The following is a 25,964-nucleotide window of genomic DNA, read 5'->3' on the forward strand; positions in this document are numbered from 1 at the left end:
ACCCTTGGACACGTGGACTGCCGGCACTGAGATTCGAACCTTCAACCTTCTGGTTGGGAAACAACTGCTCTACCACCACCCCGCAGTGGTGCGGTGGTAGAAAGAAACTAAAAATAGAAAAGTAGAAACTAAAATAGAATAAAAGTAGAATAAATAGAATATGGAAACTGAATTCAATTTTCTCCGTGTCCAGAGATCGGGTCGTCGGGGCCCTTGCTTTCGACTGCTGGCTGATCCACTGTGCACCAGCCCCTTATGGATCCTCCTGCGGGTGTTGGGCCCACAGGAGGACATCCCCACGTCGCTCGTTCAGGCTAAGCCCAGCTGGGCCCCGTGGCCTGGCCACCAGGCGCTCACATTCGAGCCCTAACCCCGGGCCTGGCTCCAGGGTGGGGCCCCGGCTGCGCCATACTGGGCGACATCACGGGACTTGATCTCACTCTATTCATAAGGGGCTTTTGAACTGCTCTTAGTCTGACCCGTCACCCAGGACCTGTTTGCCTTGGGAGACCCTACCAGGGACATATAGCCCCCGACAACATAGCTCCTAGGATCACTCGGGTACTCAAACCCCTCCACCACAATAAGGTGGCGGTTCAAGGAGGGGTCTTGTTCATGAGGGAGGGAAGGATGGAATGGGAGATTGACAGGCGGACCAGTGCAGCTTCTGCAGTAATGCGGTCGATGTACTGGTCCGTCGTGGTGAAGGAGCTGAGCTGTAAGGCGAAGGTCTTGATTTACTGGTCGATCTACGTTCCGACTCTTCACCTATGGTCATGAACTTTGGGTCATGACCATAGGTAAGATCCCGGATACAGGCGGCTGAAATGAGCTTCTTCCACAGGGTGGCTGGGCACACCCTGAGAGATAGGGTGAGGAGCTTGTTCACCCGGGAGGAGCTCAGAGTAGAACCGCTGCCCCGCCACATCGAGAGGACCCTGGGCATCTTTGCTTAGACTGCTGCCCCCGCGACCCGGTTCCGGATAAGCGGAGGAAAATGGATGGATGGAATTCAAATAATAAGGATAAACTAAATGGTACAAACTAATACAGTGGGGCAAAAAAGTATTTAGTCAGCCACCAATTGTGCAAGTTCTCCCACTTAAAAAGATGAGAGAGGCCTGTAATTTACATCATAGGTATACTTCAACTATGAGAGACAGAATGAGAAAAACAAATCCAGAAAATCACATTGTCTGATTTTTAAAGAATTTATTTGCAAATTATGGTGGAAAATAAGTATTTGGTCAATACCACAAGTTCATCTCAATACTGTGTTGTATACCCTTTGTTGGAAATGACAGAGGTCAAACGTTTTCTGTAAGTCTTCACAAGGTTTTCACACACTGTTGCTGGTATTTTGGCCCATTCCTCCATGCAGATCTCCTCTAGAGCAGTGATGTTTTGGGCCTGTCGCTGGGCAACACGGACTTTCAACTCCCTCCAAAGGTTTTCTATACACGATACATGGCCCCATTCATTCTTTCCTTTACACGGATCAGTTGTCCTGGTCCCTTTGCAGAAAAACAGCCCCAAAGCATGATGTTTCCACCCCCATGCTTCACAGTAGGTATGGTGTTCTTTGGATGCAACTCAGCATTCTTTGTCCTCCAAACACGACGAGTTGAGTTTTTACCAAAAAGCTCTACTTTGGTTTCATCTGACCATATGACATTCTCCCAATCCTCTTCTGGATCATCCAAATGCTCTCTAGCAAACTTCAGACGGGCCCGGACATGTACTGGCTTAAGCAGGGGGACACGTCTGGCACTGCAGGATTTGAGTCCCTGGCGGCGTAGTGTGTTACTGATGGTAGCCTTTGTTACTTTGGTCCCAGCTCTCTGCAGGTCATTCACTAGGTCCCCCCGTGTGGTTCTGCGATTTTTTGCTCACCGTACTTGTGATCATTTTGACCCCACGGGGTGAGATCTTGCGTGGAGCCCCAGTTGAAAGTCTGTGTTGCCCAGTGATAGGCCCAAAACATCACTGCTCTAGAGGAGATCTACATGGAGGAATGGGCCAAAATACCAGCAACAGTGTGTGAAAACCTTGTGAAGACTTACAGAAAACGTTTGACCTCTGTCATTTCCAACAAAGGGTATACAGTGGTGTGAAAAAGTGTTTGCCCCCTTACTGATTTCTTATCTTTTTGCATGTTTGTCACACTGTAATGTTTCAGATCATCAAACAAACAGGTGCCATTAATACAGGTAACGAGTGGAGGACAGAGGAGTCTCTTAAAGAAGAAGTTACAGGTCTGTGAGAGCCAGAAATCTTGCTTGTTTGTAGGTGACCAAATACTTATTTTCCACCATAATTTGCAAATAAATTCTTTAAAAATCAGACAATGTGATTTTCTGGATTTGTTTTTCTCATTCTGTCTCTCATAGTTGAAGTATACCTATGATGTAAATTACAGGCCTCTCATCTTTTTAAGTGGGAGAACTTGCACAATTGGTGGCTGACTAAATACTTTTTTGCCCCACTGTAGGCTATGATGAAACTCAAAGCCATGTGCAAACAGTGACAGTAGTGCAAATAATAACAAGAAGATTGTCAGGTGGTCATGATCACCGGGGGCATTGGTGATGGGATGCATAATAGCTTATGAAATGTACATGGACAGTAGTGCAAATGACCAACAGCAGCAGATATGATGGTAAAAAGAACAGTCAGCTGCAGATTTACCTGTAATATAACAAAAGGGGGGAATGTATTGAGTTTGTGCAACAGCAGAGGTAGTCTTTTTATGTTCTGTGGTGGGTTACGGTCCAGGAGCAGAGGGGGGAGGTAATGGACAGTGTTCAATACAGTTAAACTCTCTGGAAAAAGAGCAGCATGTCAGCTTATCTACACCAACAGCAGAGCTAACACTACTGTACGGTCTCTTCACTGTAAAGGGACTTGAGCTGTTTTCAGTGAAAGCCAGTGCATAACAGAGAACACCAACAAATCACAGTTAAAGAGAATCTGTTATGTGCAGACATTAACTTCCAGCTGCTTTTCTAAGTTTGTCTCTATGAGATGTATGAATAACTGACACGGAGGGTACATCCACGCTGAGCATGCTTCTTTGTGTTGTCAGAGTGCGGTGGGAAGAACTTCCACTTTGTCCACAAGTCTGCGGACGTTCAGAGCGTGGTGGCCGGGACGATTCGCTCAGCATTCGAGTATGGAGGTCAGAAGTGTTCAGCCTGCTCCAGGATGTACGTGCCCAACAGCCTATGGCCACAGATCAGGAAGGAGATGCTGGACATCCATCGGAGCATCACAGTGGGAAACGTGAGCCCCACCACACAGACAGACTTCAGACACTTCAGCTTCCTGGTCGAGTCACTTTGGTTGTTTTCATATTACCCTCACATCTCTGTCTGCTGGTTTAACCTGACAATCAGTACAATGCCAAAGAGAACTCGGTTAACGGTGATATGTCAGAGAAAGTCGATGCATGTGAGATGCTGAACCAGAGAGTTAACTGGCAGCTTTTGTTTTTGCTTGAAAAATGAAGGAGTTGATAAATTGTTTAAAAAGTTGCAGATGAATCTTGTGGCTGTCGACTCATCGACTAATCAAAGCAGCTGACTGAGTTGATAAACGACACTGGACCCAGTCATCTGGTGCTAACAGCACTGACAGGCTATCTGTGAGATGTCACCTGAAGATGTAGGGTGGTGAAACTTGGCATGTGTGTGGTGTTTTCTTTTGCACTGTCTGACACACAGCTGTTGCAGACAGGTAACCATCAGGAAACGTTACCCAGGTTTCTGGATGTTTCATGGTCTTTTCTCCTCTTTCCTCAGCCGGTGGAAGACTTCAGCACCTTTTTCTCAGCGGTCATTGATGATAAGGTGCAGTTCACTCAGCTTCGGCCAAGTCCAAGCGTCCTTGTAGTATATTTAGCAGTAATGCAAAGTAACTACTTACATTTACTCAAGTACTTGAGAACACTTTTGAGGTATTTGTACTGGAATATTTCTCTTTTCAGCTGCTTTGTAGTTGGATTTTATTACTAGGGGGATTATTATTATTAGGGGGATTTGTTGGGTTTTCCCTCTGTAATAATATTGATAACAGTAAGGTCTAGACCTGACTTTGTAAAGTGTCCTGAGATTACTTTTGTTGTGATTTGGCGCTATACAAATAAAATTTGATTCGATTTGATTTGATATTACATAAACTCTTTATTAATAACACTGATCACGTAAAGGTGAAGGCAGGAAATTGGCAAAGCCCTCAGCGGCATGTAAGCTAACAGTAGCTCCACCTTCACTAGCTGCAACACGCAGGTCATCAACACAATGGTGCATCAATAATTATTATATACAGTTGTTATGATTACTGTACTTTTAATACTCTGAAGTGTATTTAGCTGATGAGACTTGTACTTCTACAATCTGCATGCAGGACATGTAGTGTAGTATTTCTCCACTGTGGTATTAGTACTTTTACTGAAACAAACTTCTTCACCACAGATTTTTAGTGTATTTGTGTGTAATATTGGTATGTTTTCTTATGCAGTCATTTGGGCGGATAAAGAGGTGGCTGGATCATGCCAAGTCCTCCCCTAATCTGAAGGTCATTGCTGGTGGGAACTGTGACGACCGGAAGGGTTATTTTGTGGAGCCCACCATCGTGGAGACCAGAGACCCACGGGACCCCATCATGACCGAGGTACACGCTGGTTTTACATGGGAACAGGACGCGGGTTTGAGCACACGTGGGAGTCACAGCCACACATTGCGCTCTCACCTGTTGCACAGACTGAAGCATCACTGGGCTGCACCGCCTGCATTCACACTCTGCACTGGGCACAGAATATGTTGGAACATATTTCTCCATGGTCCATTTCTGCTGCTTTCATGAGAAGTGCTGTGCAAATACAAACTGCCATGTTATCTGTGTAGAACATCACAGAGGGGACTGTGTTGCTGCAGTGAAGACAGAGACAGACCCATCACTGTGTGCTTGGTTTCATACCCTGACTTCTCTGTGCCACTTGTACAGAATGGTGCATCCCTACAAACGTATTCACCTCTGATCAACATGTGCTGTGTGTGCTCCAGGAAATCTTCGGGCCTGTTCTGACAGTGTACGTTTATCCTGAGGACAACTACAAGGAGGTTCTGCACCTGATAGATGGCACATCTCCGTACGCTCTGACAGGAGCCGTGTTCGCTCAGGACAAGTAAGACCTGGTTATCTGCACATTAATGGCTCTTGAGGAGTCGGAGGTCTTTGGATAGGATGGCCTTCTTTCAAGGGTTTCCAGTGGTCTTTAAAACGGCTGAAAGAGTCTTTAATAAGGGTTTTTTTTTTATAGGTCCTATTTAACTTAAGCTGATTATGTTCAGTTGATATTCTGTCATGTTGTGTCAACCTGTTGTGCTTTAATGTGTTTCTGGGAAAATTCCACCTGTGGTACATTGGCTCTGTGTTGTAGTTCTTTCGCTCAGCAGGTAATATTTATCACAGTGTAATAAAACTACAACACCAGAACATGTGTAAACCACACAGCCCAGTCAGAATTGATCGGAGAACACTCAGCGAGCGCATGGTGCTATGTGGGCTAATGCAGCATGTGTTCCATCAGTAGATGTGAACCAGCTCCTAAACTGCACTCTAAAAAGGTTTAAGTCTCCAGTCTCACTTGGTGACACTACAGCAGGCCTGGCAGTGAAATCATGCATCAGCTTCACATTATGTAGTTCTGTAATGGCGTTTGATCTCGTTCCCTGTGCTGCAGGAGCATTATTGATGAAGCAGCCAAGGCCCTGAGGAACGCTGCAGGAAACTATTACATCAACGACAAATCCACCGGCGCCGTCGTCGCTCAGCAGCCATTTGGTGGTGCCAGAGCTTCAGGTAAGACTGGTTACCACCTTACGCCTCTGATTTCAGGTCAGATGAGCTGATCTGGCCTGAACATGATGATGTTTGTCACACTGAACTCTCTTCACCAGGTACTAATGACAAACCTGGAGGGCCGCACTACATCCTGAGGTGGACGTCCCCGCAGGTGGTGAAGCAGACCCAAGTCCCCCTCAGAGAGTGGAAGTATCCCTACATGGGCTGAGTGGGAGTCTAGGCCTGGTCCAGATGGAGCCCTCCTTCCAGCAGCTGAGTGACACCCAGAGATATCTGACCAGACCTTTGCACTGAACCTGGACATAAATGAGAGTGGTGAGAATGTCTTACTCCTTCGTGGGCTGCAGACACTAGGCACCACAGCACCGTGGTTCACACAGATTCAGCTTCTGCTTAGTTCGTTAGTACGTCAATCACAAACCGCCCCAAAGAACAGCAAGGCTTTGTTTTTAATTAGCATCAGATTAGTGCGAACAATGATTCAGTTAAACTGATTCTTACAATTATTAAGTTCAGTGAGAAAACACCGAACTTCATAAATGTGATCATTTTAGGGTTTTCTTTGTCGTCTGTGAGAGAGAAGTGAATATTTGTCACCTTTCCGATGTTATGAAGGCCAAACGATCAGGAGGACACCTGTTGGATGAACTGAAAATGAAAATAACTGTGGTTTCTGTCATAAACCAAACTATTATTTGGGGTCAGTATCAAACATGGGAGGTATGTTACACTGATTTTATTTGTCCATTGCACTTGTAGTCTTTGTTCATTGACGTGTGAAACAAACATGCTAATAATGTTTTAGAGCTCTGTGTTAAGAGGTCTTTTCCTCTTTTGTCCTGTCTGTGGACCTCCTTTTTTTCTGTCACCGTAAAATCAATTTTTGTGCTTTAACAGCGTCACCAGCTTGTGGCCTCAGATCTCGGGGTAATCTGCTTTTCTCCAGGTAGATTTTGAGAAACAAGCACAAATGATTTAGTTCAAGTTGGTTGTGTAACTGAAGCTTAGCTGAACGTGACCCTGCTGTGTTTTTAATTTTTAACTTCCTCTTCTTCTTTAACTTGCTTGAATACTTTTAACTTCAAGTATTCAGGGGAACACCCCACTGCTTTTTCTTTTGTCTTTTAATTTTCTCTGTCTGCAAACAGATGGTTTATATTTTCAGGGTGCACCTGCCTTAGAAACTGTAAATTCAGAGGTAACTTTTGACAATAAATAGTAAATTATTAAAAATGTGGTTTTGTTTTTGGCTTCTTTCATGCTAATTAAAGGTACTTTAAAGCACTTGGTGTGTTTATGTTGGCTAATACACCCATCAGTTTCTGCCGATTATTCATGTCCATTTCAAATTATTCTTAATAGAGACTATTGCTTAAAAAGTGATAATGGTACACTTAAAAAAAAATCGTAGCCACATCTTTGCTGTTTCACCCTCATACATCATTCTGGTTGGATGGTGAAAAAGGTTTAAGTATTTAGGCTGCGTCCCACAGATAAAAACGATTTTACCCCTATAGGGGGCAGCATTGCGCCGCATGGTGTATGGCCTGCCAGAAATTTAGTGGAAGAAGACGAAGAAGAAGAAAAACACGGACAAAACATTTGTAACGCCTTTTATTTAATAGAAATAGAATTCAATACAAACAGCTACATAAATTGCATAACAGGATCCATCAGATAAACAAAGGTAGGCATAATAAGTAAGCTTACGCAAAACAAAAACCAAAACTAAGTAGTACTAAACAAGAACAGGGTTAGGGTTAGAGTAATGCGAACAGCAATGCTCCAGCCATTCCGTTGTATTTGCGTGTATCCAGCCGGAGCAGTTTAAACGTAACACCGACGTGACAACTTGGAAATAACCGTGGTAGCCGAGGCTAAGGGAGGAAGATGAGCACTAAACAGGTGACTTGCAGGTGAGTCTGTCATTTTGTTTGTTAGTTTGTACATTACCTGTCTGTTTCCCGACTCGCACTCTGTTTCTGAACGACATTTCTGCGGACGCGTTAGCATCGGCCTAATGTTTTTAGCTGTTAACTTGTGTCCCGCTGTCACTTCATTCCTACTAACGAACCACGGGGCGGGCTACAGTTGCTGGGTTTCATATGAAGTCCTATTTACTATCGCCTATTTAAAGACGTTTGTAATTATGACTCCGGTGATACAAGTTCTATAGCCCATTTTTAATGCCTAGTTACTTTTCACCCACCCTGTAGGTTAACTAACTAACCTGCGTCTCTGCCCAGTACAGCGCTTACGCTATCGGTTTACATTACGATTTTCACTATGCCTTTTTATTTTACTGGATTGCACCATCGTTTCTTTTAACGAGTTCATTATTTCTTTTATTTTAGCTTTTATTTATATACGGCATCCATTGTAGTAGGTGCAACCATAAATATTGTGAATTTTCGGTGCCAATAAAATAGATAAGTTAAAGTGGTTCTTCATTAGAATTTAAAAGGCCCCTGAAAATATAACAAAGGTCCCTGGGGAGGTTAAAATGGCCCTTGAGATGTTTCAGGTTGCTGAGGATGTTCTGAGAGTCCTTGAATACATTTCCTGTGTTTGTGAGGGGTTTGAAGTGTCACTGAGAAGGTTTAAATTGGTCCTGGATGAAGTTTAATGGGTTGTTGATAGAGTTCCCAGTGATACATAAAATGTCCTTTTGGAGGTTCTGGGTCCTCGAGTATGTTGTCAGTGCTGTTACTCTTGTTAACAGCAGGTAAATAAACCAAACAGCTGTTACAGTGTTCACCTGAGTCTCCAGCCAATCAGAGATGAGGGAATTTTTTGTTGCCATGATGATGGGTGTGCACTGGTTTGAAGCTGCTGATGTCACTTATTGTGCAGCACTTATTGTGGAACAGATGTGTTGTATTTCAGGTATTTCCTCCATGGTGCATGCAGGGAGGGCAGCCGCTGTTTGTTCTCTCATGACCTCAACAACAGTAAACCCTCCACCATCTGCAAATTCTACCAGAGAGGACTGTGTGCCTATGGAGAACGCTGCAGGTAACACTCATCAGAAGGGGTAATGCTTGTCTGACAAGCAGCATTTACCTTGCAGGTAAATTGGTTACTTGACTGAGTTTTTACATGACTTCTTCTGAGTATTCAGATTTGTGTGACCTGTGTGCAGGTATGACCATATCAAACCTTCATCCAGAGGGGGAGTGGTAGGAGCTTCAGAGGATACAGCAGGTGCAGCAGGAGGCAGGCCTTTGGTCAGAGGTGGAGCGAAGAAGACACTTGTTTTGAGAGACAAAGGTGACTGACGCACTACAGAATGCACATGCCTAACCTGCTCTCATTAGGCTTTAATGCTACAGTTGTTGCACATAGGGGATCCATAAGGTTCAGGTGGACCCTTCTGAATCCCAGGCTCAAAGTATTCCTTGTCTCATGATCCCAAAGGTAAACAATCAACATGGCTGATTGCAATAAATCAAAGGTTAGGGTCTTTTTTTATCAAGGAGGTCAATGCAGCAGAACACTGGAAACTAAAGCAGGGGCTGTTACACAATATTTAACATCACTTTCCTCAGAATATGACATAACTAATTTCAGATGTCATTAGTAGACAAAGTTAACATTCGGGGTGAATGAACCCACCTGGTGTCCCAGAGAGCTCCAACATTCTGGATGGCTCCATCAGATTTTTTTCAGAAGGTCAGACAGTTTAGAGTTGTCTGGAATGCAGCATTAGTAGGTAGGTTCCTGTTCTCTTTAGGATTCTTAGCAGAACAATGTGTCACTTCTTTTAGTAGGGAGGTTCTAACTAAAAAAACTAATTAAACCCTCAAACCACTCTTTTTAGCTGAAAACCAATGTGTATGGGTATTTAGTAGTGTTGTTTGATTCAGATGAAAACCTTGACATTTTAGTTCAAAGTATTTGAAATCTGCATTTCGTGTCATAAATATGCATAGGGACTGCCCTCTACTGGTTGAAACTCAGCTACTTTCATAAGTATACAAGGAAAACAGAAAAAGTGATAAAATGGTAGTGGTGCACCTGTATTTAGTGTGATTATGTCTGACACCTGGTCCCTCACAGACACACTCTGTAGTCTGTTGGTCAGAAAATCTGTGATCCACAAAATCAGACCACCACTTGCCCTTAACTCGAGAAGCCTTTTCAAAAGAGTATGTATTTTCTTAGAGTTGAACGCTGAACTAAAATAAATAAGCAATATTCTAGCATAATGCCTGGGCTGTTGTATGTGTTTAGCTACAGGTTAAGGTTAAAGTTGCATTGTCAGTGCTTCTGAAATTTTTTAGAGGCAAATTGCAGGGGCTCTATATGATCAACAACAGCTGATATTAAATGCTTAAGTCTATAGGCTTAAAATCATTTAACTGGTCAGCTCTGGGGTGTTTGGGTATAGGGGTGTTTGACCTCAAGTTTGACTACAAGTGTCACTTCAGATACTTAGAGACTCTTGGCATGATTATCAAAAAACTTTGAAAAATCTTAAGAGAAATTATTTCTCTAATATCATTCAGTCAAACTGTCATAAGCCTCATGTGTTGTTTAAAGTTATTGACTCAGTTCTGAATGTCCCTCAGGTTGCCTGTTTTGAGTCTTCCCCCACCCTTTGTCAAAAATTTTTATTATTTTTTAATGACAAGGTTCTTTCTACCAGAGCTCAAATTTTATCTCCTGTTTATGGTTTTTCTGTCTCTCGTCCCTGCTCTGCTGTTTTCAACCAGTTTGAGTGTGTGTCCTTATCCTATTGTCAGGAGATTGTTGGGCGACTGAATCCCTCTGGTTCCCCAAATGATGCTGTTCCTCCTCGTTTTTTAAAGGAAATCTTTCCAGTTGTGGGGCCATTTGTTCTCTCCATTATTAATAGCAGTTTATCCTCTGGCCTGGTTCCAAAGATGTTTAAACATGCCGTGGTGCGGCCGCTGATTAAGAGACCTGGTCTGGATCCCACAGTGTTCTCAAATTTTAGGCCCATCTCCAATTTGCCCTTTCTCTCCAAAGTCCTTGAAAAGATAGTTTATGCTCAGTTACTGGCTTTCTTAGATGAGCACAATATTCTTGAGACTTTTCAATCAGGGTTTAAAACCCAGCATAGTACTGAGTCAGCCTTGGTGAAAGTCTTAAATGACATTTTTCTTGCTACTGACTCAGGGAATTGTGTGGTCCTAGTGCTCTTAGATTTGACTGCTGCTTTTGACACAGTGGACCACAATATCCTTATTTCTCGTTTGGAGCACTGGGTGGGTATCCGGGGGATAGCTTTGGAATGGTTTCGATCTTATCTTAAGGATAGATCCTTCTGTGTGAAACTAGGAGATGCTGTATCTTCCTCTGAGCCCCTTGTGTATGGGGTACCACAAGGCTCGGTCCTTGGACCCCTTCTTTTTTCCCTTTACCTTCTCCCACTTGGTACTATACTCAGGAATCACAGTGTTTCCTTTCATTTTTATGCGGATGATTGCCAGCTTTACCTACCGGTTAATAAGATGAGCTCTTCCGTTAGCACACTTCTTGAATGTCTGGATGACATTAAATCTTGGCTTGCTTTTAACTTTTTAAAGCTGAATGAGGATAAGACTGAGGTGATTGTATTCGGTGATTCTGTTGGTTCACCATCTGTTGACTTGGGCTCATTGGCTCATTATAATCAAAAGAATATTTTAAATTTAGGTATTAAGATGGATCCAGATTTAAGATTCGACAGCCAAATTGCAGCTGTCATTAAATCTAGTTTCTTTCACCTCAGACAGTTGGCTAAAGTAAAAGCATTTGTCTCTAGACAGCATTTTGAGACGCTTATTCATGCTTTCATTACTTCCCGTTTGGACTATTGTAACTCATTGTATCTTGGGGTCGGTGAGTCTTCTATCAATCGCCTCCAGATGGTCCAAAATGCAGCAGCGCGTCTTTTAACAGGTACAAGGAAATATGAACATATCTCTCCAGTTTTGGCCTCCCTACACTGGTTACCTGTCCATTTTCGGGTCCATTACAAAATTTTACTCTTTGTTTTTAAATCCCTTCATGGCTCTGCACCATCCTACTTAACTGATTTGCTTCATTGGCATACACCCACACGCTCTCTGAGGTCAGCAAATCAGTTTCTCTTGAGTGTCCCAAGAACGAAGCGTAAGCTTAGAGGCGATCAAGCCTTCGCAGTTGCTGGTCCTAAACTCTGGAATGATTTACCGCTGTCCATTAGACAAGCCTCTACCCTGTCTGTTTTTAAGTCTCTTTTAAAAACTCATTTATTTTCCCTGGCATTTTAATATTTTTGTGTTGATTTTAGTCATTTTTTATATTGATTATATTTTATATTGTTGTTTGTGGGTTTATAATTTATACTGTTTTATTGCAGTGTACAGCACTTTGGTCCACTTTGGTTGTTTTTAGTCCTTTATAAATAAAGTTGGTATGGTATGGTATCTTCCATGAGCGTGAAAGAGTACTTAAATTCGACGAAAGCTACAGCAGTCAAGTTAAACATTTCATCAAGTGGGGAGCACAGTCTTTAAGGAGTCGTTCTCTCAAACCATGATGATTGTCAACCATATCTTTTTAATCTAGTTTAGCTCTTTTTATTTTACTTTCAAGCTCCCTTCTTTTTGCTTTGACAAAGTCAATCAAACAAGATTTTAGTTCCTTAGATAGCCAGGGCCTATTGTTTAGGAACATTATTGTTTTTGTTTGAACACAGTTACTTTCACAAATAGGATGTGATAAAATCAGTCCATTTGTCAATACTGTGACACTGCCATCTCCACTGTTTTGAGTGTGTTTGGCTCCAGGTTGTTGCGACTGCACCACGGAGCCAGCTGTAGGCCGACTCATCACCGTCTCTGATGAGACCGATGATTGTTGTGTCTTCGGCGAACTTCAGGAGCTTGACAGAGGGGTCACCTGAGGTACAGTCGTTGGTGTAGAGTGAAAACAGCAGAGGGGAGACCACACATCCCTGGGGGGTTCCTGTGCTATTAGTCTGGGTGCAGGATGTGGTTTTCCCCAGCCCCACCTGCTGCTTCCTGTCTGTCAGAAAGCTAGTAATCCTCTGACAGGTGGGGGCAGGCACAGTGAGCTGGATCAGTTTGGAGTGGAGGATGTCTGGGATGATGGTGTTGAACGCTGAGCTGAAGTCCACAAAGAGGGCCCGTGCATAGGTCCCTGGGGAGTCGAGGTGTTGCAGGATGTAATGCAGTGCCATGTTCACTGCATCGTCCACTGACTTGTTTGCCCGGTAGGCAAACTGCAGGGGGTCTACCCTGACACCCATTACAATGGTGAGCTTTCTGGAGCCAGTGGACAAACAAACAGCACGCTGTCTGCTATTAGCCAAAGATCATTTATGAGGTAAAGAGGCATCACTCTGTAACACCACTGAATAATCAGAGTGAACTGAGTACTTCTGTCATTCCAGCAACTCCAACAGAGTGAGATGTCTTCACAGGTAAAACTATCAGTTTATCTCACATCAATAATGGAGATTTAGTACATTGTGTGGGATAGTGTACACACAAGTGGTCATAAAGATTCATCATCTGTCATCTTTTACATTATATATAAATCCTGCACTTTCAGTAGCATTTTATTTTGTTGTAACCCCCCCCCCATAGCTATCTATCATTGTCAATCGCAACGTTTTATTGTAGACATCGTCCGATCCCAATTTAACAAACATTGCGCATATGCAATCCACAGTTCACAGTAGTCCACTGACAATGTGACAACACTTAATTATATACATAAAATAATGTACATAAATAGGTCAGTGGACTAGCTAAAACCCTAAATGAATGCCTGAATGACTACCGCCCTGTAGCACTCACACCCATTGTCATGTAATGCTTTGAGTGCCTGGTCCTGGCTCGCCTGATGACCTGTCTCCCACCCACACTGGACCCCCACCAATTTGCCTACCGAAGGAATAGGAGCACGGAGGATGCAGTCTCCATAGCACTGCACTCCGTACTCAGACACCTGGACAATAACAACACCTGCTCTTCCACCATTATCCTCAACACCAGCGTACCACAGGGCTGTGTTGAGCCCATTCCTCTACTCCCTTTTCACCCATGACTGCAGGCCTGTGCATGGCTCCAACACCATCATCAAGTTTGCAGACGACACCACAGTGATTGGCCTCATCAGCAACAACGATGAGTCAGCCTACAGTGAGGAGGTACAGCACCTGGCTGTGTGGTGTGCTGACAATAACCTGCTTGTTTACACTGACAAGACCAAGGAGCTCACTGTGGACTACAGGAGGGAGAAAGGAGGTACACATGACCCCATCCATATTAATGGGATGGTTGTTGAATGTGTTTCTAGCTTCAAATTCCTGGGGCCCCACATCTCAAAGGATCCCACAGCCTGGTTAAGAAGGCTCACCAGTGCCTCTTCTTCCTGAGGACACCGAAGAAGAACCACCTGTCTTCAGCCATCCTGGTGAACTTCTACCACTGTGCCATCGAGAGCATCCTGACCAGCTGTATCGCAGTCTGGTATTGAAACTGCTCTGTCTCCGACCGCAAGGCACAGCAGCAGGTGGTTAAAAACTGCCCAACGCATCAAAAGGACTCCACTTCCAGCCATTGAGGGCGTCCACAGGGAACGCTGTCTCCGACGTGCTTGCATCATTCTCAAGGACTCCTCTCACCCTGCTCACAAACTGTTTGACCTCTTGCCCTCAGGAGCCTCCAGACCAAAACCAGTAGACTCAGGAACAGCTTCTTCCCCACAGCTGTCTCCTTAATGAACTCTGTCCCCCGTTGACCCCCACTGCCTTCCTCTATGCCACTACACACACCTCACCCCTTCTCATCTCTCCTCCTGGGACTAATGCAATACACTTCTGTTACCTGTGACACTGAAGTGATCTGTTAATTTGCACATTCTCACAGAATACTTCTCTGTATTCATTTGCACACTGCTCATATGCTGATATTGTATATTTATTTTTATCTTTGCACTATTTACATCCATTAAACTGTTCACTCATGTAACTTGTCTTATTCTGCACCGTTTCATTCCATCTCATCCTATTGCACTAGTGTTCTATAAGCTTAATGTACCTTGTCCATTACTTGTAATTTGAATCCATAGTCTGTTGTACATTGTACGTTACCCTACATATCTTACTGTAAATATCAATTGTACATACATTATCTATTGGTAAATTATTTCTGACTGTACAAACTGTAGTTACTCACACTGCACTTCTGGCTGGATGCTAAACTGTATTTCTTTGCCTTGTACTTGTACAGTTGAATCTAATCTAATCTTTTTGGGGGGTGACTGTGGTTCAGTGGGTAGAGCAGTCGTCTCCCAACCAGAGGGTTGGACATTTGGAGATTTGAATCTTGGTGCCTGCAGTCCACATCTCAAAGTGTCACTGGGCAAGACACTGAACCCCCAAGTTGCCCCTGATGGTTAGAGGCATCGGTTGAGTTGGTGCCGCAGATGGCTGCCATCAGTTCTGTACCAGGAACAAATTCCGTGTGTGTGTGTGTGTGTGTGTGTGTGTATAACGTACTTGGCCAAATAAAGGTGATTATTTATTAAATCTAATCTAATCTAACCCTGTCTGTCTCTCTTCCTGTCTCTCTCAGTGTTGGGTGTTGACAGTGTGTTGGGGGGTCCAGCTGACATGTTGGGGTCAGAGGTCACGGCAGCTCCTCAGTCATACGTGGACGCCATCAGGCTGGGTCTGGACACCTCGGCGCAGGAACAAGGTTGGACACACAAAATATTCTCTACTGACGGGTTAGCTATTGTCCATGATGAGATGTTTCATGCTCATGGCAGTTTGTTTTTCTGTGTTCTCTGTAGCTATGGCTCAAGTGTGTGGGTCCTACCAGGACCTCCCCCCGCTGTGTCCGTATGCTGCCACTGGACAGTGTTATTATGGCAATAGCTGTACATATCTACATGGCAACCGGTGTGAGGTGTGTGGACTGCAGGTTCTCCATCCTCATGACCCCGAGCAGAGGAGAGTGCACGAGAAGGTGTGCATGTTCATTTTATTTAAATGAATCGGGGGTAAAAGGGGCTGTCAGGTTCTTCCTGTGTTTGTGTGTACCTGCTTCAGATATTTATTTTTTGTTTCAATCATGTCTCGTATGAAAATGTGTTGGCACAAATAAAACATTTCCAAGAGAAATGAATGGTAATCGGTGGCTGCCTGAATGAATAAGAAAAATACTGTTAAATTTAAGCATGCACGGCAGTTTTCGATCTCAGCCATTTTCACAGCAGAGCAGTACACATCACTTACAAACATGAATGTTAAACCATGAACATAAAAAGATCAGATCTGACTTAAACATCAGAAGTGAGCCTTAAGGCCTGTGATGGACATTAAAACAGTCCACCTAGATTGGAAGTTGTTTTTTTGTTATATAGACAGCCGTGGGGGTTCAGGTCATTTAGTGCATGTAATAGTAGGGTGGTACTAACAAGGTCTTTGTATGCAGATGTGTCTGCTGGCATTTGAGACTGACATGGAGAAGGCATTTGCAGCCCAGCTTAGCCAGGACAAGGTGAGTTCATTCAGCCACTGATCACTTCTTACTGTGACAATAACAATAATAATTGTTGTTGTTCAGGTGTGTTCGGTCTGTATGGAGGTGGTAGTGCAGAAGGCGAACTCGTCTGATCGCAGGTTTGGTATCCTGTCTTCCTGCTGTCACACCTTCTGTCTTGCCTGCATCCGACAGTGGCGCTGCACCAAAAACTTCAGCAACAAGATCATCAAGTAAGGGTCATGAAGGACCACATTCCAGAACGGGGTCTGAGACATCAGATAAAAGTCTGTAAGGGCAGGACAGGCTAAAGTTGGACCAGGTGTTTAAAGTAGGTCTGAGACTCTAAGACAGGATCTGTAAGGTCAGGACATTCTGTAAATCTTTACAAACAGATGTTTGTAAAGTTGGACTTGAGTCTTTGTGGTCAGAATGGAGTTTGACTGTTGAGTACAGTGTCTTTCATGTTGCTGTTCAGTCTATAGGTCTGTGAAGTCAGGTTAGGGTCTGTTAGGTTGGGATAAAGTATGTTAGGTTGGATATGCAGGACAGCATTTATGAGACTAGGACCAGAGTCTGTTACAGAGTTTGTTACAGTTAGTCTTTGTCTCAGGTCCTGTCCGGAGTGCCGGGTCATCTCTGAGTTTGTCATTCCCTCAGTTTATTGGGTGGAAGACCAGGATGAGAAGGACCACCTCATAGAACTCTTCAAGTCTGGAGTCAGGTGAGCTACTCGTGTGTCCCTTGGTAACCACGCTCGTCCGCAAATTTCCAGCCAGTGAAATCACAGCATCAATTTCACATGGATTCCTCATTGTGTCTTCACTCAGGACAAAAACCAGTTCTGCAGACTTAGTATGTCTCCCACAGAATCCATTGGTCTTGTGTAATGTTACAGATGCAGCCATTTTGAATTGCCTGGTGGACCATGGCAGAACCCTGCTTTATCCATGAAAGGTCTGTTCACGGCCCCTGCTCTTACTGTGTATCCTCTGCGATGACGGTTATCACAGCGCTGCCTTGTTAATGCCCCTAAGCACCGTGTGTGCAAACCACCCACAGTGTTGTGTATATATCCACCAGGTGGAGCAGTGTTTGCTGTAGATTACTGCAGAGGCCGACTGATAGTTTGATCCTTCTGTTAATGTCCAGAACTGCTGGTGGAGGAATACAGTAGGAGTGCTGGGCTGAGCATTTTAACCATATTTAAAAGATCTTTGACTAGAGGTGTGAAACCCAGAGTAACAGATGATTAATTCTGTCTGTCTAGTGCTGTACCTGTGTGATAAGGATTATGGTCAGACAATTCAATCGTATACACTGTGGCCTAAAGATGCTACTTCAGGCGGTCACGCTCTGGTTTGTGTGGCTGTGTATTTGAAAACAAATCACCATCTAATGGTGACACTGTGTAAATCAAGGAACATCTTTTTAATAGGTGTGTTTACTGTGGAATCTAGACGGGCCTTATCAGGAAACAGGAAAAGGGGGGCTGCCTGGAAGCCGACTGGGAACAGCACAAGCTGCACGCCAGCTGAAAGCCATTCAGCTGGGTAAAGCAATTCTGATTGGCTGCATCTGTACATTCACTGTCTGTTGTGTAAAGATTTAATTTAATTGTTTTGAGCAATAAAGTCACTGATTGTTTGAAACTCCGCTTTGTGGTTTTAGGTTGAGCCAGGTACATTTTTTTACCCTCGTCTGTATTTTTGTTTAATATGTTTTATTTTGAGCAGAATCATTTTGTTGATTAAACATTTGATGTATTTACTGGTCATGTGCTTGCTACCTCCTGTAAGTTAATACCTCCAATACTGACTAAATTCAGATTTAAAAAGACAAATAGAAGAAGAAGCTGTAGTTGTTGTTTTCTGCCTTTTTGCAGTAAGAAGGCCTGTAAGTACTTTGATCAGGGTCATGGTTCCTGTCCTTTTGGAGGGAAGTGTTTGTATCTTCATGCCTTTCCAGACGGAACCCGAGCGCAACCCGACCGGCCACGGAAACAGCTGACCTCTGAGGGGAATGTCCGGGTTAGAGATTATGGCCACCATTTTTATCCAGTTATATTTCATCATTTTAGTTTCCAGGGTTTTGTAGTTTAATAACTCTTTTTGTTTCTTTGTGCAGTTCATGAACAGTGTGCGTCTGTGGGATTTCATCGAGGAGCGTGAGCAGCGGTCGGTCCCGCCCCTGCCATCTTTTGATGATGACATGACAGAGCTCAGGGAGCTTTTCATGCAGATGTCGGGACCCAGTCATGAGGAGCTGGAGACCCTGCCCACTGCAGACCAGTAGAGACTGGACTGAGTCCTCTTGTCCATACACTGATATTACATGGAACCATCCATTATCTCTACTGCTTATCCCGAAGAGGGTTGCAGGGTGGGAGGCTGAAGCCAGTCCCAGTTGACATTGGGTGAGAGGCAGGACACACTCTGAATAGGTCGCCAGTCTATCCCAGGGCTGACACTTGGAGACAGACGACCACACACACCCACACTCACTCCTACAGACAATTTAGAGTCACCAGTCAACCGTGCTACCATGCCACCCCTATCATGGAACCATTGAAACATTAAATAATTTTGCCAGCCTGATGGTCTGTTGTGTTTCAATCTGGGAAACTAATGTACATAACTTTCATAATTTTGAGTAATGATTTCTTAATGTCATTTCATGTATCATATAAATAAATAATTAAAAATAACTACATTAATATACAAGTGAGGTTTGGATATGAATAAAATGAGTGCATATATTTATTGTGGCCAGTGGAGGACATACTTTGCCCAACACAGAGGAGAGTCTTTGCACAGACTTCCTGTGGCATCCTTTGTCACAGCTGAGCTTAAGTCTCTGACCGAACGTGTGCTACCATCTGACCAGTAGATTGTGGAGATGTGGTGTTCTCCATAATGTTCAACAGTTTGTGCAGCAAACCTGCAGTGCTCCTGTGCTGCAACCACCCATCCAGGAATACACATCCCCAGAGCCACCACAAACTATGGCCTGACAGTATGTCTGTCAGGCAGTAACACAGGAGGTTGTAAAGGTGTCCATATGCATATTCCTGTGCTTGTCTTTTAGCTAGTCGAAGCTTCGACACAGTATTCACAAAAATGGTTCATTACTCTAGGCTTCAATGACACAGTGCTCGAGTAGGACATCTAGTGATCATTAAAATGAAATGCAGTCAAGACGTGTCACTGGTTCATGGATTGTTTGGGATGTGATTCGCCATGCATATTCCTGTTCGACTACACTACATGGTTGGATGGTTTCAAGCTGACAGTAAAATATAAAATGAACATGAACTCATGTTAAAGACCATGTTTCTTATTTGGCACATCTGATTGTAACCCTATATACTCTACTTAAATTTTGTGTTATGAAACATTTGGATGCTGCTGCTACATTCATGAGATGTGCTCTACAAATTCAGACAGATGTCATTTTCACATGGGACTGGTGTAAATACAGAATATATTATGGACTTTGGCAAAGTATGGGGTTCATTTGTAAAGAGGTTCATGGGTAAAGAGGGTGTGCTTGTGTAACTTTTCTCAGGTGTTCAAATACTTATGTTCAGCAGTGCTAGACAAATAAATTCTTTAAAAATCATACAATGTGATTTCCTGAAATTTTTTTTTTTAATTCTGTCTCTCAGAGTGGGAATGCACCTACAATGTGAATTTCAGACCCCTCCATGATTTCTAAGTGGGAGGACTTGCAAAATCGCAGGGTGTTCAAATACTTCTGTTCCTCACTGTATGTATATCTAGCTGGATAGTTAATTATCCCCCCTCCATATATAAATATCCTATCTATATATGTCATATATCTATATCTTGTATATAGTTACATAGTCCTAAATAACATTAGATATAGATATCTAGTGTTATCTAATTTATCTATTGCTAACTTACTACCTAGCTATCTATCTCTCCATCTACAGTGATTCTCCACTAAATACACAATCTGCTACAACTCTACTAACTCTCAGAGCAACTAACGGCAATGACAGGATCATTTTAACAAATGTGTCCTAAATATTCTTACACTTCAAATACATGTCATACATTTTGGGTGTCTGACAACATACTGTAGTCTTTACATACTGTGCTGTAATATAATGACTGTATAGTGTTGCAAAAAAACTGTATAAACTGATGCGGTCTGAGAGCTTTACTGTCAAGTCAAACTTATTATAGGATTACAACATATTTAAGCCAAAAAAAGGATCTCCAAAAATACAATGAAAACTCAAACAAACCAATGGAATCAATGGGAAAAGACAAGCATGGTTTTTAAATAGAGTAACAATTGGAGTGGGCGTGGCCACTGAGTAACACTTGGAGTAGGCGTGGTCACGGAGTGTCAAATGCCGGCTCCGCTCGTGCCAGAGGACGCGTTCTTTCAGTGCTGCAGAGCATCTACAGCAGGGCTGCCCAATACGTCGATCGCAAAGGTAGTGTTGGTAGATCGCGTGCCATTCAAAAATAAATTGGGTGTATCCGACGTAAAACACGTGCCAAATGTTAATATGCCAATGGTCAGTGTGACGATTCGCTGTGGCGACCCCTAAACGGGAAAAGCGGGACAATCATTCATATTGTGGCGACCTACGGCGGCTATTGGGGAGGGGTCTGGCGGCAGCGACATGATGCATGGGGGCATCATGGGAGCTCAGCGACTAGTTCGGGGAACAGTCGTAAAAGTGTTTTATTGTGTTCTGATGTGTTACCCTGTTGTGTTATCTTAATGAATTATACTGCTATGTGTTTTGCTAGCTAGTTGTGTGCTGTGTTCTGAACCATAAGTCTAAGTTGTATGTGTAAAACTGACCCTGTTGGGAATGTGATGTGTGGTGCGGTTCTGTGTTCTAAATAAATGACCAGAAAGACAGAGTTGCATGGTAGTCATTGTGAAGGACACGCCCAAGCGCTATCCAGAGTCGTGCGGTGTATGGGACCTGGAGTACTAATTGACAGCATAGGTGCTAGCGCCCTGCTAGTTAGTTTAGCTGCTCAAAGTATAGGTAGTCTCTCTCCTCCACGCCGGGGGTCATTACAATATAGAGCCTATCATCCATCCTCCCTATGGCATTTGCTACTTGACTGACATGCAGGGCAGCCAGTCTGAGATCTTGTCTTTTCTGACACACGAGTCACCAAACATGCACAGTCAACCGCACGAGCTACTGCAAAACTCCAGTGAGCGAACTACCTTGTCAGCCTTCAAATGAATTTCTACTAAAGGGTATAAAATGACTGGGGGAGCCGAGTCAAGCAAGAAACCGAAAACGTAACGAAAACATTCCATGCGGAATGGGAGGAGGACCAGTTTCTTTCACCTCAGACTTTTAACGAAGGTTAAGACTTTTTTATCCCGGGGAAACTTAGAAAAGGCGATCCATGCTTTTGTCACTTCGCCTTTAGATGATTGTAATGCGCTGTGCGTTGGTATATCTCAGTCGCTGCTGAGGAAACTCCAGCTGGTCCAAAATGCGGCAGCTCGGCTTCTGTCCAACATTCCCAGGTTTGCCCACATTACTCTGGTTCTTCACACATTACACTGGCTGGCCGTACATTTAAGATTCTTTTATTTGTGTTCAAAGCCTTATAAGGCCTTGCCCCACTTTACTTGGCTGACCTTTTATCTATTTATGTGCCGCGTAGAGCCTTGCGCTCCTCTAAAAACCTATCTCTAGTGGTCCCACGGTCCCGATCCAAAAAATGGGGTGACCGCGCATTTGCCGTTTATATTCGAAGTGCGTTTGCTTGATCTACCATCACTATTCCGAAGAAGGGAAATGTGGAGCGGCACTTTCAGACTGTTCATAAAAACTATGACACTCATTCATACCTATATTGTGTGTGTGTGCGCGTGGTATTTTTAGTGTAGGTCGATAGATCATTTTGACTTGGTCATGTGAAAAGTAGCTCTCAAGGCGAAAAGGTGTGGGCACGCCTGATCTACAGCTTAGCACTTTTTCCTTTGACCACACTCCACTTTTCTGAACAACCCTGCCTGAAGATGGATCTTATCAGGACAGAAACATCGCGAGTTAGGCTTGTTTTATTCTGAATGAGGCAGCGGCTCCAACCTGCCCAACAGAAAACGTGAGGAGGGCTGGACGGTTCGGTTTAACTATGGCAGGATGATTTCGGGGGGGCACGCCCCAGGGACGCTCTGAGGTTCATTGGGTCTCTGACGGAACAGGGATGTTTTCTGAGGAAAGGAGAGGAACAACACTCTGCTGAGATGCCCGAAGGTAAGTCGGATCACCACAATTCTGTTAGCTAACAGCTAGCTGACGGGTTAGTTGAACAGATGTGTCTAAAATAAACCTTGAGAAAAGGGTCATTCATGTTATGGCGTGTTTCTACTAAGGCATGTTAGCACTGAATCTGTTGTGGTTTAGCCTCGCTTCCTGGTTTTCTGGTGTGGTTTTCCTCCCCCCCTTCCTGCCTCTTTCTCAGCCACAGTAATTATCCGTCATTCCATCCACCTGCCGCTCATTACCTCATGGTCTTGCTGCATATAAATACACCTGTTTCCTGCTTGTTCCTCACTGGTTCATTCAGGCATACATGCTCTGAGCTACTCTCTTGATGACCTCGTCACCAGTTTGTGGTGTGAGTTACCTGACGTTTTCTTGGTAGCTCTAGTTCTAGATTTCCTGTTCTCTAGTGTGGGGTATTGACCTGCTGTTCTGTTATCTGCAGTACTGTCACCTGCTGCTACCAGTGTGCTCAGCTGTTATCGTGGTCTCCTGTGTGGGGAAAGTTATCAGCAATGCATCTCCTGCTGCCACACCGCTTACCAGTGTGGCTGGGTCAGTTCCAGTGTGCACTGGTCTCCCCCAGGCTATTACCATTCCTTGGTCCTCTCCCTACATCCACTCTCCTCCTCCCTGGTTACTACAGCGCCCTGGTTCTCATCCTACGTTCCACACCACCTGTCAGCCAAGGGAGCCGGCCTGTCCAGTCCTGAACCTGCTTAATCTCAGTCAGTTTCTCTCTCCTCTACCCAGTAACCATTCAACTTCTGTGGCCGGAGTCTGCATCTTGGGGTCCATCAGTACCGGTACACACCATCACTGTCAGGTCCGCTCGGCGCAACCTGCCTCTTTCTTTATTTCCTCTCCTGCTCTCCCTTTTTGCGGGATCAACGCCTCAGCTGTGTCGCATCGGGTAATTAGTGACTCGTGGGTCGGTGCGCACACCTGAGGCGTATTCCAGTGATTTGTTGGCTTCCTTATTTATACCTCTGGCAGAGGCCCCGTCGTCGCCGGAGCATTGCGACATGTAACGGACAATACTTACCCTATGTAAGTTAAAAGTTTATGTTTGACTCGCATTTTTAGACGTGTGTAAGATGCTACGCTGACAGTATCTGTGCGTTTTGGCTTGACCTTATCACGCTAATTATGCGGTTAGCAATACCTAAATACGTGCTTTGTCTTCCACGCTGACAGTCCCTGTGCTGTGGATTACATTGTGTACGTTAGTTCTTTTTGTTCACCTGTCCGTTCTCATCCTCCTGCTCTCCTGATTCCTGCCATTAGTGTGTATGTGTACCTGTTCGTCCTGGTCTCCCTAGTCATCACTGCCCTTCCCTTGTATGTATTATGGACCCTGTTGTTGTCACTTTGTTGTTTTTATTCCATTAAACCTCCTTTTTTGTACTAGCACCTGGGTCAGCCATCTTAAGTCCAACCCCAGTTCTCCCTCACCCTCCTGGTGAGGGGGACTAAACCATAATCACAGAATGGTTGGAAATAAGTTAACTTGTATTCTGTGATTTGGGCACCGTTTATACCAGCTTAGCTTTTACCATCTGGACTTTAAAACTGAAGAGGTTTGTGGATGATGACGGAGCTACTGTTGCTGAGCATTACTGTGATATTTGACCTGTAGTCAGTACTGCTACTAGTACTGAATGTTGTCTACTTGTGTATGCATGTTATGTTCTGATTTATTGTTCTGTTCATATTGTAGAATCATGCTGTATGACTGGACCTTAACCCTAACCCAAAGGAAGCACCTGGGGGGGTAAATGACACATCTAATGGCATCTACATGTTTCTCTGCAGATGGGAAAACCTCCAGCACATCCTTTTTAGGTAAGATTTGGGTAGGCAGGCGTTGAGTCTAGGGGGGAGTCTGGTAGAAGGGTGTGGGGACCTGAGTAAATCTCCACTGCCAGACATGATCCCCCGGGCAGTTACTACAGAATGGGTACTTGGGGAGTCTGAACAGCGACAGGCCAGGGTAATCAAACTGGGTCCGACACACTCCCGTCGCCTAGTAAGATTTCCTGGATATTCTCTGGAGAGGTACTTGGGAATGGGGAAGGGTTATGACTACCAGGAGGCCTAAAGAGGCTGTGGCCTGCTGCAGCTGATCCAGGTTCTGTTATGGGGTCCCCTACCTCCCCTAGACACTGATAGAATGAGCATTTTGGCTAGTTAGACTAGTTGGTTGTGAAAGACGCGTGGGTCGAACCAGGAAGGCAGCAGCTAGCCTGGGCAGACCGGAGTAACCTTACGGTGTCAACAACTGGTCTGTTAACCTGAGCAAGGGGCAAGTATGCAGCCCTCCTGGTTCCACTTGGACAGCACTCAGGATGTGGTGGTCCAGGTGGAAGGACCTTAAATGCAGGCCGAGTCTTCTATGGGGTTAGACCCACCCATACAACAGCCCATACTGCACTACACACAACTTCATCTGGTCTCTATCCACCTAAAACTCAATTGGACTCCTTCAAATTGTCACTCATCCCCTAGTCCAGCTTAGGTGACTAGGCTGTGGATGCAATGGGACCTAGGCCCACTCCTTCAGTTTCCACCTCTGTTCAGCAAAACCATGAATATGCCAGGACCTGGAAGATGGTTAAATTAACTTTTGGTTTTCTAACTGTTCATAATTGAGCTGTTTAAAGGATTAGGGGGGTGAATGAAAAGTAGAATTCAGAGCTCAGGCCATAACTTTATCCCACTTAAGGAAGGCCCAGTTGTGGTGATCAAGTCCCAGGGTGTGTCCCATAACCCGGTTCTGACTGGGGTTAAGGTAACTGGGTTATATTGGGGAAGGACCTATAATTATTAAACAGTTTTATTATAACTTCTATAGCAGTGTTAGTTTGGTTTATTGTATTAGTTTGGGGGGGGGTTGTCTAAAGAAAGTCAGGTGAAAGTTTAGTATTATGTTAAGTATTGCCTCTAGAAGACAGCTGGTACTAGATGTATATCTTATTTGTTAGAATGCCCCATAATCACACTGTTGGTGATAAATTTCTCTATAGTAAGATCCAGTGACGTGCGGTGAGGTTGACAGCTGGTGAGGCACTGACTCTTTTACAATCAGATTTACAAATACAAATGAACTGTTAACAGACAATGCGTTATGTTTTATATCTCATATCAACATTCTTCACACAAACATGACCCATATTTAATTTGAGGTTAAAATTTATTCCAATTGAGCTTATTTCTAACTAGAAATAATAAATGTTTATGGTCTTACCTTTACATGTACACGAAATCCATTTGTCATCTGGTATGTATTACAAACCCTTTTACCGTTC

The 25,964-nt window shown here is 44.0% G+C and overlaps 2 protein-coding genes across 4 annotated transcripts in view; both read left to right on the plus strand.

Annotated features, from left to right (window-relative positions):
- The window catches only part of aldh4a1 (aldehyde dehydrogenase 4 family, member A1), a 16,485-nt gene extending 9,391 nt beyond the window's left edge, over nt 1-7,094 (plus strand). Inside the window, exons 10-15 of the mRNA XM_020612192.1 lie at nt 3,086-3,282; nt 3,801-3,848; nt 4,519-4,671; nt 5,064-5,185; nt 5,744-5,862; nt 5,961-7,094. Coding sequence (XP_020467848.1) covers nt 3,086-3,282; nt 3,801-3,848; nt 4,519-4,671; nt 5,064-5,185; nt 5,744-5,862; nt 5,961-6,073 — 752 coding nt within the window. The 3' untranslated portion in view covers nt 6,074-7,094. The remainder of the gene's footprint in view (nt 1-3,085; nt 3,283-3,800; nt 3,849-4,518; nt 4,672-5,063; nt 5,186-5,743; nt 5,863-5,960) is intronic.
- Nucleotides 7,095-7,426: 332 nt separating this feature from the next.
- Nucleotides 7,427-19,093, plus strand: mkrn2 (makorin, ring finger protein, 2). Of its 3 annotated transcripts, XM_020612213.1 has the most exons (11): nt 7,427-7,781; nt 8,752-8,880; nt 9,008-9,135; nt 15,462-15,584; nt 15,682-15,857; nt 16,326-16,391; nt 16,458-16,606; nt 16,987-17,097; nt 18,259-18,269; nt 18,342-18,403; nt 18,501-19,093. In XM_020612213.1, exons 1-11 carry the CDS (start codon nt 7,756-7,758, stop codon nt 18,666-18,668), a joined length of 1,149 nt encoding a protein of 382 aa, XP_020467869.1. In that variant the 5' UTR covers nt 7,427-7,755; the 3' UTR covers nt 18,669-19,093. The 3 variants fall into 3 exon arrangements, with proteins under 3 accessions (XP_020467869.1, XP_020467867.1, XP_020467866.1); XM_020612211.1 differs by having other exon boundaries at nt 8,776-8,880; nt 18,259-18,403; XM_020612210.1 differs by having other exon boundaries at nt 7,428-7,781; nt 18,259-18,403.
- Nucleotides 19,094-25,964: the final 6,871 nt, after the last annotated feature.

This window comes from Monopterus albus, unplaced genomic scaffold (assembly GCF_001952655.1).
Source record: "Monopterus albus unplaced genomic scaffold, M_albus_1.0 scaffold121.1, whole genome shotgun sequence".
Taxonomy (NCBI): domain Eukaryota; kingdom Metazoa; phylum Chordata; class Actinopteri; order Synbranchiformes; family Synbranchidae; genus Monopterus; species Monopterus albus.